Genomic DNA, 19831 nt, shown 5'->3' on the forward strand with positions numbered 1-19831 from the left:
GGTCACCGAGGTCTCCGTGAGAGACGCTCTCTCACATTTCAACCAGCATTTTCTGAAAGGCTGCAAGGCAACACAAAAGGAGCCTACAAAGCAATTCACCCCGATGACCCCTGACCTCGGTGTCAACTATGTTTAGATGATTATTTACTTTTAAACACCAGGTGAATGAGCGCCTCTGATTCAACAAAGGAATGGACTGTTGTTGACCACAGAGAGCAAGTCTGGAGTGGTTGGTGTGTTTTACTTTGGTTTGGCTCACATTCTTCATGTTTTCGTGTAGACGTGCTACATTTTTAAACTATTTCAGGTTAAGCATTGCGGTCGAGCCGCTTCACCTTCATCCAGGTCAAAGTAAAAACAAGCCAGTGGATGTAGATCAGCACTGATCGGTGGTTGAAGTTTATCAAAGTAAGCTCCCTTCCCTGTGATAGAACAAAAATGTAAACCTGTTCTTTCACTGTCACAGATAAGTCAGGTAAAAGCTGTCACAAAGAAGGCATCACACACTCAGTACAGGTGTCACAGAATCAATAATGACTTCTTACAGGTAAACGCAGCACAATATTTTGTACATATATATAATATTTTGAACAATATTCGTTCACATTTTCATTCTGATATTTGCACTTTCGGGAACATTGCAAAGATCTGAACATTTCACGGGCAGAGCAAAGGTTTGTCTTGACTGAACAATAAATCCTTTGTGTTAACTTTCACTTTATTCTTTTCATGGATAATCACGTTTGTGTCAGTTAAACATTTAAAGAGAAACAATCAAGAAGCAGATCCTGGTAGAGGCAGGATCATCCTGATCATAGCTGTCTTTCAGTATTAAATGTTTGTTGTTTAGCTGATCTTTCATATGGAGCCTCAGAAGGGACAAATATGGTGAAAAAAGCTGTGGTATTTTTTAGTATTGTGGTTTGTTTTACTTACAGGCCTGTTATAGTAAGTATCACAAATGGAACACACACCCATAGGAGAGGTTAATAAGATTTGTGTTTAGCTTTATCTTTAGTTACACCTAATGTTACATTAGATCTATATTTAATTTAAGTTAGTCATAATCACAGGCGTAGTTATTGAATAATGTCTTCTTTTGGGACCTGTGTTTACCACAGTAAATGCACCTCCTCCTCTATGATTCTTCATAGTACAATCAGAAAATAGCTCAGCTTTTGTGACATGGTGTGATCTTGTGTGTACCTTCCAGAGTCTTCCAGCCTTGTGAGTTGCACAAACAGTTACTGGAAAATTAGTTGTGGGTAACTTTCTGCGGTAAGTTCTGTTTTTTACATTCCACCGGATTAATTTATACGTTTGTGTTGTCACACACAGGCTGCGGCGTCTGTGTAAAACCAGCTTTAGACTCACTTAAATTCTGGTAAGTTTTTGCACAACCATTATCTATGATAAACATCCTGGTTAGCAAAGAGTGACGCAGTGGTGAATGATTCACGCTACCACACAGTTACTTTCCTCTCCGGTTTCTGCTTTCTGTCATTCAACAGTTTTGTTAATGTGCACCACATCTTTCCTGGCTTTGATTTACATCTATAAATTGTACATTTAGTGGCCGTTGATGGACGCACACGTGTAGATAAACACGTTTCTGTTATGTCTTTCTTCTTTCACTCCCCCCGCTTTCCTCTCCCGCTCATGCTCTGCCTCTAATTGAGCTGTGAGTGGAGTCCAGGTGGAACCCATTTGAATTCCCTGCGGTTGTGACCACTGTGGCTGCCTGTGACACAGTCATACCTCTCATTTCCAGACCATTTACAACATATTCTTGCCATCGGTAACACTCGTGCTACAATCACTATGCCACCTCCACACACCATTGCAATTTGTGGTCAACAACACTAACACAGACATGCAGGACCAGACGGAAGGCAGAATTAACATTGTAATCAAGACTTTTTGGTTGAATGCAGCATGATACATAATGTGCAACACATTTGCCCAGCCAGGGATGCTCTGCAATTCATGTTTTAAGATTTCATTATATTCTGTGCACTTGGCTCAGCATCAGATAATGATATTGAAATACATGCACCATTGGGATCAGTGTTATTGACATTGGAATTTGCTGTACCCCTGAATCGGAGGCTGAGCTGAAATTGCTGTTGTTGTTTGTGCACGACTGCCTGTGTGTGACTGCCTGTGTGTGTGTGTGATTTCCTTCACCTTCTCAAATCTGGCAGGGAATGAAGTGTCTATTGGAAAATTATGCAAATGCAGTTAGAGGGAATACAAGATGGAAGGAAATTGAGACCTGAAAAAGTCAAATACAAATACAAAGGAAGTAAATAGAGATCTTCCGGTGAACAGATGCCTCTCCAAACATGGAGTCACAGACTGTGCTGATAAATGACACCAGTAATTAGAAAAATGGCTTCTGCTTTGTTTCACACATGAAAGGGTGCGGCTTGTATTGTGTTTCCTTGTGAGCTTTATGGCTAATAGTCGCAGCACTCCGTGCGGTATGCAACTGTCATTTGACCATATGTTATCCATCAAGTGGGCAGTCATAGCAATCAGAACTAACCATTCACAGTCTGTCTGTGCCCTTTGTGGTCACAGACAAGGACAGCTGTGGACGACCGGTGAGACATTCACAACAGATTGTTGGATGGAGGCTCTTCAAAGAACCTCACACCCACTATCTAAAGACAAAAGTTCTGTGAGGCTGTTCTTAGCCTCAGTGGTAACTTTAGCTAAATGCTAATTTCAGGATGCTAATGTACCCTTAATTTTTTTTTCTACTAACAAAAATAGGGGTTAACCGTAAGTAACGTCACCCATGGGTTTCTAAACAACAATTTTGACCCTGTCGGAGGCTCTGACTGTTCATGATGGCGGCATCTGAGTCCACCGAAAGAGGTAGGGTGGGCGTGAGTCTGCACCCAGAGGCCATTGGTGGAACTGCAACTCTTTCGCATGGGCATCATTCCTCAGTTCTGAAAGTTGTTGCTATGGCACCATGCTAATACTTCATTAGCACTGAAAGCAAAGGCTGATATTTGTTAGGACATTTTAATGAAAAAGTCAATCAATAGTGTTTGGAAAAATAACATGGTGCCAACCTTATTGTGATGAGAATTCAAGCACCGCATTTCTGTGGACTTAATCCACTAGGGATCATGAATTTGACTGCGAATGTCACTGCAAGATGAGGTCGTGGTGTTTTTAACAACATAGCAACCATGTCCATAACCCCTGCCAGCGCTGTCAATCTGTATCTTTGAAAATAGCTGCTGTAAGCATAATACAATGGCAATATATTGGCGCTGTTGTCTAGAAAGGAATCAATACATCCCCAGCGGCCTTATAGGGTTTAACTTTGAGGTCACCATGTTTTGCTGGTCCTTTCGTATACATTGTGAGCATTTTTCCTCCTATGAGAAATATCTGCTTTCCTGCAGTCATATAATATGCTGCATTTTTAGCTCACATCCAAAATCAATCCTGGCCACATAATGAGTTGCAGGGTTTGTGGGCACAGCATGCCAATTGCTCCTGGTAGGTGATTAATGGCCAACAGGTAATGTTGTCATGGTAACCTGCCCACCTGAGCCACTATAGCGGCAGCAGCTGAAGCTGTACATCGAAACCAATAAATGGCCTTCATATATTAGTGAAATATTTTTTTCCCCCTTTTCATCTCCGTCTGCGCCTTTTCTGTTTTTAATCAATCTCCATCCCTTCTATCTTTTTATCCTCTCCTCTCCACTTTATGATAGTCCATCCCTCTCTCTTTCCTGTCCTGCCTTATGCTCCTCCTCCTCCTCCTCCTCTCTGTCTTCCTTTTTGTCCGAGATGCATTCGTGCTGCATTAAGCAAGATATGCTGAGAGGGAGGATGGAAAGAAGGGAGAAAATGGATAGTGTCTGAGCTTTGCATTATAATGGAGAACTGTCTCAAGGCAGATTTGGCCTGCATTTAAACGACGCATCTATCTGCAATTTATTCACCCGACTGTATGTGCGCTACGGCCCTTTGTGATTTTATTCCACTCCCTTTGTGGAGACGCATCCATACAGAATGCCTGAGTATACTGTTAAATATTTGTAATGGTAATTTGTTTTTATTTGTTTTGTACCCCTGTTTTTTTTTATTGTGTGCAAGTAATTTCCTCTAATGGTTTGTGTGTTGTATTGTCTTCTAGTTAGGAAGTGCTCTGTGTGTGTGTCAGGAGGGGTTACGCTGCCTTTTGTGTGTGTATGGCAGGGTGTAGGTATGGTCCCATTATATAACCCAGGCCATCAGTCACACTCAACAAGCCTATCATATTGGACCATTCAGCGACTGTGCAGGCTAAAGTTAGCGCTATTATCTACCTGTCACTGGCTAGCTGTGTTAGTGTCCCTTGTGGAAAGGCAATTGTGAATGAGTGAATGCCTTTCTGCTCATGTTGTCAAGCTTCAGGGATGCGCACGGTTCCTGTAAAAAGAGCACTCTCTCACACCTCTCAGCTCACATTAGAAAAGCATGATTATGACATGAGCTGTGTTTAGCACTATAAAATTGACCGCTCAATTTTAAACCATCAGCAAGGTTTGGAAGCCTAACCAAGTGGGAAAAAAAAATCATCTTTTAACTCTTGAAGGAAAGGATCGTCTCACTTTTAATCATCTCGGCTCATCTCCTTAGATTTCCGAGTGAGTGCTCATCAATCATACTGTATGCAGACAGTGCGCTTGATTAATATTCATTTTGTAAGAGACACTTCATTTGCATGTCTCATAAAAATTACCAAGCCCTCCCTGCTGGTGTGATAAGCATCTGGACATGAAACAGTTGAAAATCTGAGACATGGTGCTTAACCCGGCAACACGATCCCACTTCATTACATACTGTTAACGTGGGAGGGCTTCAAGCAGGCGTGACTAGTAACATCATACTTAGTTTGCCCCCCCCATCAGATAACATGGAGGATCAGGTTTTACTTTGTTGCGGCGGCATTGTATGGAACGCCTCTGGATTAATAAGGATCATCTTTGGTTTCCTCAGGTCAGGAAGTGACAGATGGAGAAATGCCTGCGGGTGGTGATGTGCATCAGTGCGATCGCACCTTTTATATTACAGAGAGGAGATGGCTGCATGTTAAGGAATTCATATCTAACATTAAAAAAAAGACATCATATGAAAATGTATGGCCTGATATTACAAGTTAAGAGTCATCTAACAAGACTGGATTAAAGAACCCCTGTGAGAAAGTGTTCCGCTGATTTAAACCTTGAATGCATTATGTGTCCCTACAGATTGGAGTTGTTGGATTTTGTCGAATTTCATCTTATTTTCTGAAAATTATCTTTTGAAAATGTTCATGCAAATTTATAATCTCGGAATTAATTAAAGGACCTGTGCGTCAAGTTTAGTGACACCTATTGGTGAGGTTGTGCAATGCAACCACCTCTCATTCTAAGTGAACAAAACATGATGATGCACAGTTACAGGTTATTATACATAGATATACATATATAATGGTGTTTTATGGTTGTGTCTTTAATGTCTTCACAGCTTTGAACTAAAATGCTTTCATGTTTTTTTTAATTTTTATAATCAAATTTCCCTATAAGATCATATATTTTCATGTATCTTGTAGTATTGGCTAAACCTGCCAATCCAAATCAATTAAAATCCTGTGCATGCTACCAACATCACATGATGCTCTGACAGCCCATTACTACAAGGCTACAGATTCATGCCTTTTTATCTGACATTTAAATATTGAATACAAAAAAATATTAATTTCTTATGACCTCGTTTTATTCTAAAATATTTTCATTTTTTAAAATAAATTGTTTTTGCTTGTTTGCTTGAACTCACTGAGTTTGTTCAGCCTCACAACACAGACATGGTGACTCTTATGTAAACTTGTGTAGTTGTGTATTTAAATATGTAAAGTGCATGTAAAAAAGTACCAGAGTACTGTATTTGACTTCTGGCAATTTCACTTGCACTCAGGAATTGGAGGAAGAAATAAAAGGGGGAAGCCCGGGACAATTTATGGCAGGAAGGCAAACCAATGTTTTAATAAAATATATGAAATGGCCTGCAACAATATTCCATGAGAGAAATTACACTGTGGTGTGACAGGTACCGCAGCAAAAACCAAAGCACCAGTATATTTCTTTGTGTGTAGAATTTATTTATGTTCCCTTTTTGCCTACCAGATTTTATTTATTTATTTTTTTTATATCAGGTGTTGTGTCATTGACAAAGCAGTCACACAGCTTGCCTAATTACAAGATAACACATTTGAGTCTCACCCAGTTGGAGAAGCAGGGGAGTATTATCGATGTCAAGACTGCAGGAGGTGTTTAGTAGTAAATCAGCGAAGCCAAACATCTTCTGTAGCTTTTAACACTGAAATCACGTATTAACGGGGAGCGTCTTCAACACCTTTCCAGAGGGGTGTTTTTGACATTTGTAGAGAAGATTGAAGCAAGGCGTCTGGACTTGTAGAGTTTTCTTGAAGACGTTTTGCTGCTCATCCAAGCAGCTTCATCAGTTCTGCAACTCTAGAACTGATGAAGCTGCTTGGATGAGCAGTGAAATGTCTTCAAGAAAACTCTACAAGTCCAGACGCCTTGCTTCAATCTTCTCTACGTATGATGACCTGGATGACTGAGAATCTTCATCAACACGTTTTTGACATTTGCAACATTGCCACACATTATTTAACAAATGTGTTCAGTATAACCTCTATTCTGTGATATATAAATATATATATGCCCTCTGAAGAAATGATCTCAAATGTTAACAGATCTACCATGGCTAACTTTAAGAAGTACCTAATCCCAATTCCATACCAATTGAAGTAAGCTACCTGAGTTTAGCTTGCTTGCTTAGGTTAACCTAAGTAAATCACTGTTAAGAGTTTATATAGAGTTTTATAGAGCTTATATATAGAGTTTGTTAGTTAGCTTAACATGAGCTAACATGGATTTTAGTCAGAGACTTTTTATAATCTGTTTTAATTGGGTTATTGGCATTGGACTGTACAAAACTAGGAACACGTGAAAAAAAATATCCCAGGAAGCTTGCTTTTGCTGCAGTTCATCTTCCAACCACAGGTGTCTCTCTCATCAGTGGATTCTACCTTATTCTATCTTCAATAGAGTCTCGTGCCTTTCGCATGCTGTTTGCTTCATCTTTTTCTGTCACATGATCCCACCTTTTCTCTCACTGGCTCCCCCAAAAAAAGTCGGTTACTTAATTAAAAATGTCACGTTTGATCTGGGCCCTGTTGGCACATCACTAAAACAACACAAACCACATCGCTGATTATAAAATGTTGTTCCGTCGAAAACGGCGATGAAGAAGTCTCCTTGATGTGACTGAGAACAGACGCTGCAGTTGTTGCTAGGTCTGCTAAATGTTGGCCAGCTTATCTGAGGGAGCTATCCTAAATCCCCCCTCAGAACAAGTACCCTTGAAACGTCAGCACCATAATGTATCATAAGGCTCCTTCTGGAATACAAGACGAGTTGGCAATGCCGGACTCCCGCTCTGTCTTTTTTTCTCCCCCCTTTTTTTTTCATTGAACGGGGTCCAAGGCTTTCTCATAAATATGTATTTTATGATGTTTTCTTTTGGCGGCTGATAGCAGTTCCTGTACCTAAGCCCACAGGTTTTTTTTTTCTTTTTTTTTATGGAGAGCAAATTAACCACTGTGATAGTGTTTTTCATTTTATGTGATAATTTCTTAAGTAACACCTGTGCGAGAAATTGCTGCTTTATCAGTTGTGCTGTGAGATACAGTACATACACACAAATTCTCATTGTCTCCTTCCATAGAAACAGCCTCTATCTCCTGCTGCTGGCTTCCTGCATTTTTTTTTTAGTGGAAGTTTAGAGGAAAAATAAAAAAACAAAACGCCATATGCCAACAATCATACCGTGGAATTTAGTCATAGATTTTCTTGTCTGACAATTCCGTGCCTGCATCTCTGCCTCTACAGTAGTTTGTCCAAGGCTATAAACCTCAGGTCCAATTTACCGCTTGGACAGTGTATTTGGATGTGATTATTCCAAGAATAATGTTTTTGTCAAGGGAGTTACAGCATCGGATTTGATGTTGCATTTAATTTAGCTTCCCTGCAGCTGTCAAAGCGTTTTATTAAAAGCACTGTTTACTCAAAAGGATGTGCTTTTGATCAAATAATGCTATTTTAACGTCCTCTAGTCATTTATACTCTTGCAAAGAGGAATGAAGTGAACAGAGCAGTACAGTGGATGGTGTCAAGTTGTACAAGCTCTGGTTTTGTTCACTCGTGGACGTCTGCCAAGATGATGAGCACGTCGACATTTAACCTCTTAATATGGCCCAAATGGTCTTCTCATGTGGAGACATCATGATGGGCTTTCTGCCCTTCTGTTAAGCACATTAATATCTGCTTAAACAATCTGATTACTCTAATCTTTGGATTTTTGATTCGGGATTAGGGGGCTAGATTCTGAAATGGGGAAAACATACTGTGGGAATTAAAGCTGCATGGACTGGACATGAATGTGGATGACGTAAGCTAAAGACAGTCAGGTCCTGTTGTGTATTGACCTTCCTGTACTTACAATGTTATAGCAACAATAATGCTTGTGTGGAGGGCAGCAGCATCATGTGCGCTCCTGTGTTTGGCTTGCATTATTGTGCAGAGATTACATTTCTGCAGCAGATCATAGTGATGGATGATAAAGGATAATAGAAAGGTTTGGTTGTCCTAATCATTAAGGCTGACTTAACCTTAATATCATGATGTGAGGATAATCCCATGGATCACATAGGAATAGAGATTCAAGACCCTCTATCAACTGTGCTTGTGTCACGTACAAACTGTAGTTTGTGTCATGGACCATGTCACACTTTTAAACAGGCCACACTACTGTGAAATTTTCTATTACAGCCTATACAACCTATACACATGAATGTTATCGAATTTATATGGGGCTAATCTTAGGAATCACATCAAGATATAGTGTTAATCCACCATTAGATGTAACATTTCTGCTGATATGCCAATGTTATTCAGCCCCATTTGGATGGATGCTATGTTATAGTCACTTATTTGTTTTTCTGTTTGTCTGTCCACAAAGAACATTGTGAGCTTCTGTAGTGAATTGAACGTATTAAAGTGTGTAATTAAACTTGCAGTGTTGAAAGAATGCTAATGAATAGCCACTATGCTGGTAAACAGCTTCTCTGCTAGCAGCTTTTGATGCTAAAAAACACACAGCAGACTATCCGTCTTCAGTATTGTGGATCCGTCCTGCAGTCATGCAAATCAAATTCAATGTCTCAGCAACCTTTTTCCAGTTTATATAAAACAAGATGATCCATACACCACTATAGTAATACATTACTGTAGATTCAGACGTCCACCTCAGAGCGCCCCTTTGTTTATCTGCTTAGTTGTTGGAGTGCAGCCTGGGAGCACAGTAGTCTTTTCTTATGGCATGCAAAAACATTCACAGGTGCAAAAACTCAAACTGTGAAGTTATGGCTCGTGCCCACAGGAAAGAGAAAACACCACTGCGTTTCTTATGTCAATTACCACCAGGTCTGGAGCACATATGTGCATGCATAGGCATACACAGTGTATATATATATATATATATATATATATATATATATACACACACATTGTTGTCCTCTAAAGCCCCAAACAGTGTGTGCTTCATCACTCACTCCTTGCCTCTCTGTGGGAGTGATTTGTTGGTAAGGTGGGGGAGTTAACACTTCGACGAGCAAACAACAACAACAGAATATCCCAAAATACATTTTGTGGTTCACACTGTCTTGTGTTTGGTTGATCACACCCGGTAAAAGCTCGGCTGACTGAATATTGAGCAACTTGCACTGTGCCACTTGATGACAACTTGAAACCCACAGCGCCATAAGGACCGTGCATACGGATGATAAAGCCATGGTGCAATCCATCTGCTGTGTTTCTTACAGTAAAAGACAACAATCCTATTGTTCTCGTAAAAAAAGGAATGAGAAGTTTTCCAGACAAAGAAAGACTCGCTGCTCGGCTAATATGTGCGTTTGTGTTTATTTATTTATTTTGTGACAGATTTTCGGAAAGCAGCTGGAATCGGAGCGACGGGATTCGTGGTCTTGCAGGGAAGAGTGGCGCAGTGGAAGGGAGCGGTGCCATTAAAAGGAAGCACCCAATCGGTGCGTTTTGCCAGCAAAAGACTGAGTACTGAGTTCATCTGGGACCTTCAGCAGCGGGCGGTAAGAGGAGGAGGAGGAGGAGGAGGCCATGTGGACCGCACGCCTGCTAGTCCTCGCCAGCCTCTTCGCACCAGCCGCACTGGGTGAGTTTGGCTCATTAAGATCGAGTGTTTGTGTCTGTGTGGATGTGCAGATGTGGGCACAAAAACATACTGAACCCTTTGCATTCTGTGATTGGCATGGTTTGAAGCCGTATCAGAATTTCATCCGTTTGCTGTTTAAGTGCCAGATTCTGCCAGCCAACTGCGATAAAAGCCTCTGACTTTATGTCTGTCTCATTCTTGCAGTCTATCTAGCTCCTCTCGCTAATTAGCTGTTTCTTAACTCCCTAAACTCATTGAAACTTTTTTTTTTCCACACTTCTGGTGCTTTCTCTGTCTGTTTCCCTCTCTGATTTCTAATCTATTTTTATATCTGTCCCTCTTTCTCCTGGCTCCGTCTCTTGCTCTCTTGGCAATAGAAATGAACTGAAATTACTTTCAAAGAATTAACACTCTTTCATAGAGGATGCAGAAGCAGAAAAATATACATGTCTTTATCAATTCATGCATTCAGATCTTAAGATTCATTTGTCTTTCTTCTTCCACGTCTCAGTAAACGGAAGCAGTTGTGTTTCCCTTTGGCCTTATGTGATTGCTTCGGAGGCAAAGTAGATGAAGTCATTTAAATTCAGATTAAAAGATGTCAATGGTGGTGGTCTGGTGGTTCGCGGGGTTTTAGTAGTGAGTGTTGGGACTGGGGCAATGGCCCATAAAAATGTTAATTTGATATGGCTAAAACAATTAATGGTAGTAATTGAATTGTTTTTTTGTGCTGTGATTTCTGTGTAGTGTGGCAGGGGGCGACTGGGTTCACCATTCAATGCTAATGAAGGCACACTTCCCGAGCGTCATTAGTTTATCTTCAATGCTCAATAGAAACGAGGTCAAGGGCTGCGTTATGTCATATATCACTTCAGAGAGCTTTATTGAGTGGAGGTAGACTTATTGATGTAAGAGGCATTCTTTAAAAGTCAACCTGAAAATGAAAATGTTCACTTTTCATTAAAGACGCTTCAGTATGCTCTCTGGGGGAAAAAACAAAAAACAGAAAAAAAACCTGGTGATGACTGCAGCTATACAAATCTAGCAGTGCTAATTTAGTCGAGCTAGCTAAGAAGCTTTATTTGTCTTGTGCATTGTTAGCTTAGCGCTCTAGCTTTTATTGTCTGGTTGAAACCCAACTATGGCAGCAGAATAAATCACATTTTAATTTATGTGCAAGGACTCGAGCTGCCAAAGTAGGATCTATAGCTAGTTTATGTTTTAGCTTCAAGAATGTTTAAATTGATTTTAAGAAAGTGGTATGTAAAAAGTGGTTTATTTATTTATTTATTTATTTATTGTTAACAAAATGCATCTAGAGTTCCACCTACATTCATTACATCTGTGGTCTGTGTTTGAAAAAAAGTCCACTCAGATATTTAAACAGATTTATCCCCATTATTTTACCTGGGCAAATCAAATTACACTCAGTTAAGCTTCAAAGTGTTATATTAATTCCTCAGAATAGTAAGTGAGATAAGGTTGGATTTTCTATTTCTCGTGTAAAAGTATTAGCAAATAGGTTTTGATGAAATAGAATAGAAACATCTCTGCTTCATCCTTCTACGTCATCTTGTTCAGGGCAGTAACATAATGTAATGTTGTTATCACCCCTTTATACTAATACATAATACTGGCAGGAGCAACACAAAAGAAAGTGTATCCATTCACGTCTTAGCATATTTATGTCTCACAGCTTGTGTGTGGTCACTGTTAATGGTCCTCTTGACCTTTTACTTGATTAGCATTGACTGCAAAGTGTGGTCTAAAATAGACACGTCCATCTGATATTACGTAAGCACCCCCACCCCACGGCTCCTTTTTAAAGAAAGAAAACAAGAATGTTGTCTAATGAGAAGAGTGTCAAATAAAGCATCAGTGGCTGGACAATACTGACTGTAGCCTATTAGAAGGTGTCTCAGGGGGATGGATGTGAAGTGTTTTCAAACAGACGGAGGTGAGAAAAGTCAGCTGTAGACGCCCTGTGACAGCCAGTTTATTTAAAGGAAGTAAAGTGTGTTATTTTATTTTATTTTATGTATTTTTGTGCATGTTTTAGCCCAACCACAAATCTAACACAGATCATATTAATGCAGTGTTACAGATCCCTAAGCATAACATAGTGCTCTCTGCTCTCAGTCTGTATTTTCCTACATTCCCCTGCTTTTAGAAAAAAAAAAAAAACAGAATTCATCAATCTTCTAAGGCATTCGAACCATTTGGAACATGGTCAGTGCATGCATGATTTGCCATAAATGGACTGAAACACCTTCACGGTCCTTTAAATCAATCATTCTGCTTCCCTGATAATCGGCCGCTCATTGATCCTGTAGGAATATGTGACATCAGCCGCCTGTGCTGTATCCACGTCCATGAGATGAAGTGTTTGACACCTAGTAAATAATTTGGCAGCTCTATCAAGAAAAAAAAATCATTTAACACCCAGCCCAACCCTGATGCTATAAGCAGATGTGGCCAGATGTTGCCAGTGAACTGTTTTGCAGCTGGGAAAGCTTTAGTGGGAATATTCACCACAATGTCATATCGTGCGTTTCACACTGAGCGTTGGAAATGTGTACTCTGGAGGATGCTGGCCTACTTTGGTGTCTATAGTCCCTGTATACAGTCAGGCACAGGCATGCACGCTTTACACACATATGGATGATGAGTGACACTGTTTCCACATGCCCAGTGTAAAAAAATGACAACATACATGCAGGATAATGCACACACATGCACACACATGCATATGTTGTTTAAGCTGAGAGTGAAGCTGAACAGCATCCTGCCCTTTCTTGTCTTTGTTTGTATGTCAGCGCACACACACACACACACACACACACACACACACAGCTGTCTGACAGTTCACGGTTTGCACAAATTGAGGAATATTTCTGGACAAGTGTCACAGCAGTGGAGAGAAAAAAAGAAGAAGTGATAGAATGCAGCTTACAGAGTGACAAGGATGTGGCTGTGTGGGTGGAGTTATGTTCCCTTTGTTTGCTGTGCGTGAGTGTATAGCTACAAAGTCTCACAAGATTAATAAAAAACTTCCATCACAGATGCTGTCACTGGGTTGAAAATAAGTAAAAGGCCTCCCTGTCACTGTTTTGGTAACAGTGAATAACAATGGAAACCTCTGTCCACGCCTCAGCAGCACATTAATCATCTGTTCTCGTGCATGTAAAAATGCTCCGGGACGGATTTTTTTTTTTTTTATTATTTAATATTCATTCCACTTAATACCGCCCCATGGAATCAGAGACATACGCACTGTAATGGATGACAGCTAAAGAAAATCCAAGAGACGTGGTCAAAAACAAGTGCATACATCAAGCCTGGAAGCAGATATCATCCTGCAGGGGTTGGTGTGCGTAAAGAGGGATGGATGAGGCTGCGTGTGTGACACATCTGTGCTTTAGTCTGTAGAAAAATGTTAACTGAATGGCAAAAAGAAGAAGGGACGCACAGACACGTCCATATTCCTCTGACCGTACAGCCTCACCCAAGGTTAGCTTCATCTAACCAAACAACAGCAGCATTAAACTCCGACGTCAGCCTCGCTCTTCTTCTGCCCGATCCACTTAATTAATCTTCCAGTGCCAGGGCACCGACTCCATCCGCCAAGGCATCCCTGGATTTGCCTAATTTGCTTAATTAATTAAACAAATGATTTATTTGAGCTCATATTTCAAAGCAGCACAAAGTTCTTTGTAGAGCCTACTGAGGCATGTACTGTTTTGTTGTGACTGTGAGATGCCTCTTGAAGCATTGAAAATAGGCAGGCATTTGGAGTGGGTGGATGTCAATCATTCATTTAAAGCAGCACAGGGTACAGGCAGATACAGTACTTCAGGGCAAGGGGTGAATTATGTATGCATTAGAAGGTGGCGTTAGATAAAGGATCGCTGTGTTTTATTCAGGTGGAGTAAAGTGGGGATTACAGTGGCATTGTTTTCTAATTTGTTCAAAGTAAACAGAGTAGGAGTTTAATGGCTTTGGGGTTTGTGGAGCCTGATTTTCTATGAAGAGACAGTAAGTCTCTGTCTTCTGATGTGTAGGGTAAGGAGTAGTGGAAGTTAGACCAGCAGGCAGAATGAATGGACGGATGTCCAAACTGAGCTGATGTGCCCCCCCACTGCTCCAGGTGTGTTAGCTTTCTATGAATGGGTCAGATGCAGTATTCAGTCACTGTTTAATTCTCTCAGCTCTTTGTTTGACAGAGACGCTGTATAGAAATGGACAACATAACTCCCATAGCTCCGCATTAGTGGGGCCAAAATGCCTTTATTGCCCCCTGGTGGCTGGCCTCAATGAAGGTCATACACCCCGCCTCCTCCATGTGTGTGGATTTGACACAAACCCAAATAAAAAGTAAAAGTATACTCTGGTCTTTAGGCAAAATATTATAATTTTTTTGGACATCGGGTGGAGGCGGAGCTGCGTCATCCATCTTTATAGACAGTCTATTGACACTATTGTAGCCAACTGTGTAATGATACAATACACAATAAAATATAACGTTTATATAGTAATAAATCATTTCAAAAATAATGATGTTTTAAAGATTATACGATAAATCGTAAAGATTAAAGGGGAATGACACCAAAATGTAAACATGTTAACTTGCTTGCAAAGACAGTGCTAGCATGTTAGCATTTGGCGAACAGCTTTCCTCAAACAGGATCAGGAACATACTGGCGAAACCTCAGTGTTACGTTCCCCAGTTAGTCCAGGGGATAAGGGGAAGCAACAATAATGTTACCCAGGCCTGAGGGAGAGACAGCAGTCGGAAACAGTGACTATTAATTAAATTTATTAACTTAAACGAATAACAAAATAGTAAATCAAACACAAAAGCAAAACTAAAAAGATCAGCGCTGATTATCATGCTCTAGTCCCTCTGGACAGAGCAAAGACGCATGGTGTGTGCGTCCACAAGTTGGCCCACACTGGCCCCGACCATGTGCACACCTCCAGTTGATATACTTCTGCTGACAAGGGCCAAGTGGCCTCAGGTGTGGATGATCCACTTGGTTCACTGGAAGCACTTGGAAACCTGCACAGAAAACAGAGACAGACATACACACAACAAATACCGGCACGTAACACCCCCTCCCATAAAAGCAAACCCCTGGTTTGCCAACTAGAGGGTTAACACATACGAAGTGATCCCATTACACGAAACAGAAAGTCCTGCCCAGAGAACCAGTTCTGCCTTTGCATTAATGGAATCACAGGCCACATGGCCACACACGCTACCGCCACAGCCACTACTATGGCTGGCAGCACCACAAATCACGCCCGGCAACACCTCTGCCCACAGCAGAGAAACTCAAAGTCTTAGCACACGCGAACACACACCCCTGCTCGCAGCAGAGAACAACGAAACGTACGCTAACACACATGAAAACCGAGTGTGCACACACACCTCTGCCTCCAGCAGACAAACACACGAACGAAAGTGCACACTCGCACACCTCTGCCTACAGCAGAGAAACACAAAGGACGAAGCGTACGCTAAACACACCTCTGCTTGCAGCAGAGAACACACGAACAAAGCGCATGCTAACACACAAGCTAAACCATACAGAGTTTCTACACAGACTGTCCCAGTTTCTGCCCAAACAAACTCACCTAACTGTCTTCTGGAGCGTGCCGGGCTCGAGGCGTCTTTAAAGGCTGAACTCCAGTGGCCAAGGCCCTGGAAAGCCTACCCCCGCCAGGGAACTGGATCCCCACCCAGGATTAGCTCCGAAAATAAGAAAGGCAAAATAACAAAAGAGTGTCCGATGGAAGGACTGCTAGCAGACCAGCTGGGCACTCACCTATTCTAAACTGGGAAGACAGTCAATGGGGTTAAAGCTCACACTCACCACAAGGCTTCCAGCAGGCTACATGGCTACAACAAAGCTACATAGTCACCGAGACCTTGCTGGAACTCTCCCTCAGTAGGAAATCCTGGACGAGCCCCCATTTGTTACGTTCCCCAGTTAGTCCAGGGGATAAGGGGAAGCAACAATAATGTTACCCAGGCCTGAGGGAGAGACAGCAGTCGGAAACAGTGACTATTAATTAAATTTATTAACTTAAACGAATAACAAAATAGTAAATCAAACACAAAAGCAAAACTAAAAAGATCAGCGCTGATTATCATGCTCTAGTCCCTCTGGACAGAGCAAAGACGCATGGTGTGTGCGTCCACAAGTTGGCCCACACTGGCCCCGACCATGTGCACACCTCCAGTTGATATACTTCTGCTGACGAGGGCCAAGTGGCCTCAGGTGTGGATGATCCACTTGGTTCACTGGAAGCACTTGGAAACCTGCACAGAAAACAGAGACAGACATACACACAACAAATACCGGCACGTAACACTCAGAAGTACTTCATGTCATGTAGCACTATCATTTGTGATGATAATTGTGATCATTTAGTCTAAAGTTTAAGGATGATGAAAGATACATTGGGGACTTGAAAGCTGCAGATTCAAATCAAACTATAGGTACGTTTATGGCCAGCGGAAGGTGTAGTTTAATTTTACGACGACTTCACATGAAAGTTGTTATGTATTTTCTTTAAAAAAGCATTTAGTTTAATGCTTTAACATATTTTTTTTTTTATTTATTTTCCTCTTTATTTCCTGGGAATGGATTATGCTTTTTCCCATAAGCCACACAAGGCTTCCTGAAAATAGATAATGGTGTTGCAGTTATGTGAAAAAAAAATAACTTCATTCTTACACTCACCCTAAGGGTGGCCTCCACAGCTGTCATTTGGTTGCCAGCTTATTCCATTGCAGCATTCTGCATACTAATTTTTTTTTTTATAGCTGCATGGTCTCATGTTGTTAAGGCATGTTGTCTTATTTGAATAGAAATGTACAGACTGCATTGGAATTCAGGATAAAACAATGATGTTCATTTTTAGCTCACACAGCCACGCTCTATATTCTGTGTGGCTTTTTTGGCACGGAGCTCAAACATCCCTTTCTCTGTTTTATGTTCTTCCGTAATGAGTGAAAAATCAATACCTGCTTGATATGGGGGAATAAAAAAATGGCCTTTGCTGCCCATAGCGTCCGTAGTGACTGCTTGACATTGCCAAATTGCTGTCAGAGCTTGCAACCCAGGAGGAATGAATGACAGTAACATTAAGAAAGGCAGGGTTGGGTTAAATACCTCTGCATGTTTTATAGGTGTCCATGCTGGGGGCCTGTGTATATCTTCCAAATAAATGAATTAGACTAGCAACTCAGTCCGCCCGGGTTGCACAGGCATAATTTGGTAAGCGCTGAATGATGCCATTTAAAGTGGACTTGCAGCTGGCCGAATGGTGTTTAATGAGGACAGATATTGACAGCAAGGTCAAGTGGCAGTGGATGTTAGTTTACATTAGACTGCATAATGCATGCGCGTGTGTGCACAGTGTACGGTGTCTGGAAAGGCTGGAAAGGAGAATTGCTAAGTAACCTTACAGACCAGCTCGCAGTGGAAACACCACAGGGTTTCCCACACTGACTAACAGCAGGGGTCAGGCAGCAATTTAGGGTGTGGGTGGAATGTGAGGAGCAGGAAGGGCAAACATGCAGGGAGACAATGCAGCGACCTATGCTTTAGTCAATTCATAAAATTAATTACTTTTTTTCCCCCCTTCTCCGGAACCACACTGTGAAATCTATACAATTAACATAATGCTTTTCATCCATCGCCTGTTAATGTCCACACACATGTACAGCTGTTGTGACATATTTGCATTCTGATGACACAGTAGGCGCTGGGCAAATGATTACATGTTACTATATTAGGCCATGCTGTAGATGCAGATCTTGGCCCCTGAAGCGCTGTTCTCATCATGGCTGAGCGCATGATGGTTTGTGTGAGCGAAGCATGGTGAGACGGTCTGTCCCAACCACCCACGTAATGAATTGTTACTGCAGCAGTGCATGATTTAAGCACGCCTCGAGGCCGTACTGTATGCATTTTACTAATTACTCAGATTAGAATATCAGCTTTTAAAGCACTGGTTGCTAATCCCATGGATTGATGAATGCATAGATGTGATTATTTGTGTACATTCATACAGTATATGTACTGCTCTATTAAAGATGTGTTTTCGTCCTCAGAAAATGAGGTGTTTATCTAGATAGGCAAGGATCAGATGCAAAAACCAACAAGATCAGGTTTTTATTAATCACATATCAAAGCCAATTTGATTAGGTTCAATTAAACCATAGCTGAGATTTGATATGTTTACTTTATTAACATCCAAAATAGGATTAACACATCATCTGTTTCCTCCTTCCACTGTGCCCCCTTAAACTATGTATCAACCTTAAATGTTCCACCAGCTTATTTTAAGATACATTTGCTCATTTTGTAGGTTGCTGATGTAATGTATAGGCAATACACACTGGTCCAGCTCAGTGTGAGAATGTTCAAGCAGGTGTATGACTGGAAAAATGCTAAATAGGCATATGCTTTTACATACATACATATTACAGGAGGATTTACTGCTATCTATCTATCTATCTATCTATCTATCTATCTATCTATCTATCTATCTATCTATCTATCTATCTATCTATCTATCTATCTATCTATCTATCTCTCTCTCTCTCTCTCTCTCTGTCTTTCAGAGTCTATTGATCGGGTTGTAGTGTTTTTGGCTTTGGTTGGCTATAGTGAGACATGCAGATCTTGTGTCAGAGAAAGGGGGCCCGTCAATGTCCACTTCATGTTACGCAACATGTTGCTTAATGGTAACACAGCAGGAAACAGAGCCATGCTGTCCCTGCTGCCCCAGCAGAGATACACACTGACACTTTGAGTTGATGAAGAACTCAAGAAGCATAATGGCTTCCTGTCAAAGAAAGATTAGCCTGCCTTCATTTTTAGCATCAAATCTTGCTTATTGTTTTGTTTCATGAGATGACTCGGAGGTGAAGCGGTGCCTCCTTGATTTGATACAAAGGCAATAATTGAAAAAACAAAGGGGTTAATTAGCTGCTGTTGCCTTTTGATCTCTCTTCCTTTGCTCATTCAGCACTCAAACTATCAAGGTGAATTTTAATGTATTCACACATAAACAAAGCATCTGCCTTAGTTTCGCCTCCAATTTAATGTTTAGCTCAGATGCAGCAAGCCAATTATGTCCAAGGTGGTGTGGGACCTTGTCCTCTCCTCCCTCGGCTCTATCACTGAATAAACCAAGCATGCACAGTAACTGGTGAGTTTGCCTCAGCGGATCAATATTAAGTATTGTAAAGTCTGCATTTGGAGCAAACGGGTGGTGGGGACTGTGAGGAGGAGAGGGGGGGGGGGGGGTCAAATGATTCTGTGCCACAGATTAGCCCTTGAGGCTTTGAGGATAAGAGAGAGGGAGCGATAGAGAGGTAGTGGCGTGGGGTGGGTGGGAAGGTGGAGCGATACTAGAGATGGCCTTCAATGTGGCCCATTGGCCTTGTAGGGGAATTCAATACAGCCATTGACAAAAGAAGGCTTCC

General features: G+C 41.2%; 1 protein-coding gene across 7 annotated transcripts in view; it reads left to right on the forward strand.

Annotated features, from left to right (window-relative positions):
- LOC114450692 (adhesion G protein-coupled receptor L3) overlaps nt 1-19831 on the forward strand; it is a 199247-nt gene that overhangs the window by 45900 nt on the left and 133516 nt on the right. For all 7 annotated transcript variants that reach the window (XM_028428972.1, XM_028428978.1, XM_028428979.1 and 4 more), the window contains exon 3: nt 10080-10326. In XM_028428972.1, coding sequence (XP_028284773.1) covers nt 10272-10326 — 55 coding nt within the window. In that variant the 5' untranslated portion in view covers nt 10080-10271. The remainder of the gene's footprint in view (nt 1-10079; nt 10327-19831) is intronic.

This window comes from Parambassis ranga, chromosome 18 (genome assembly GCF_900634625.1).
Source record: "Parambassis ranga chromosome 18, fParRan2.1, whole genome shotgun sequence".
In the NCBI taxonomy this organism is placed as follows: domain Eukaryota; kingdom Metazoa; phylum Chordata; class Actinopteri; family Ambassidae; genus Parambassis; species Parambassis ranga.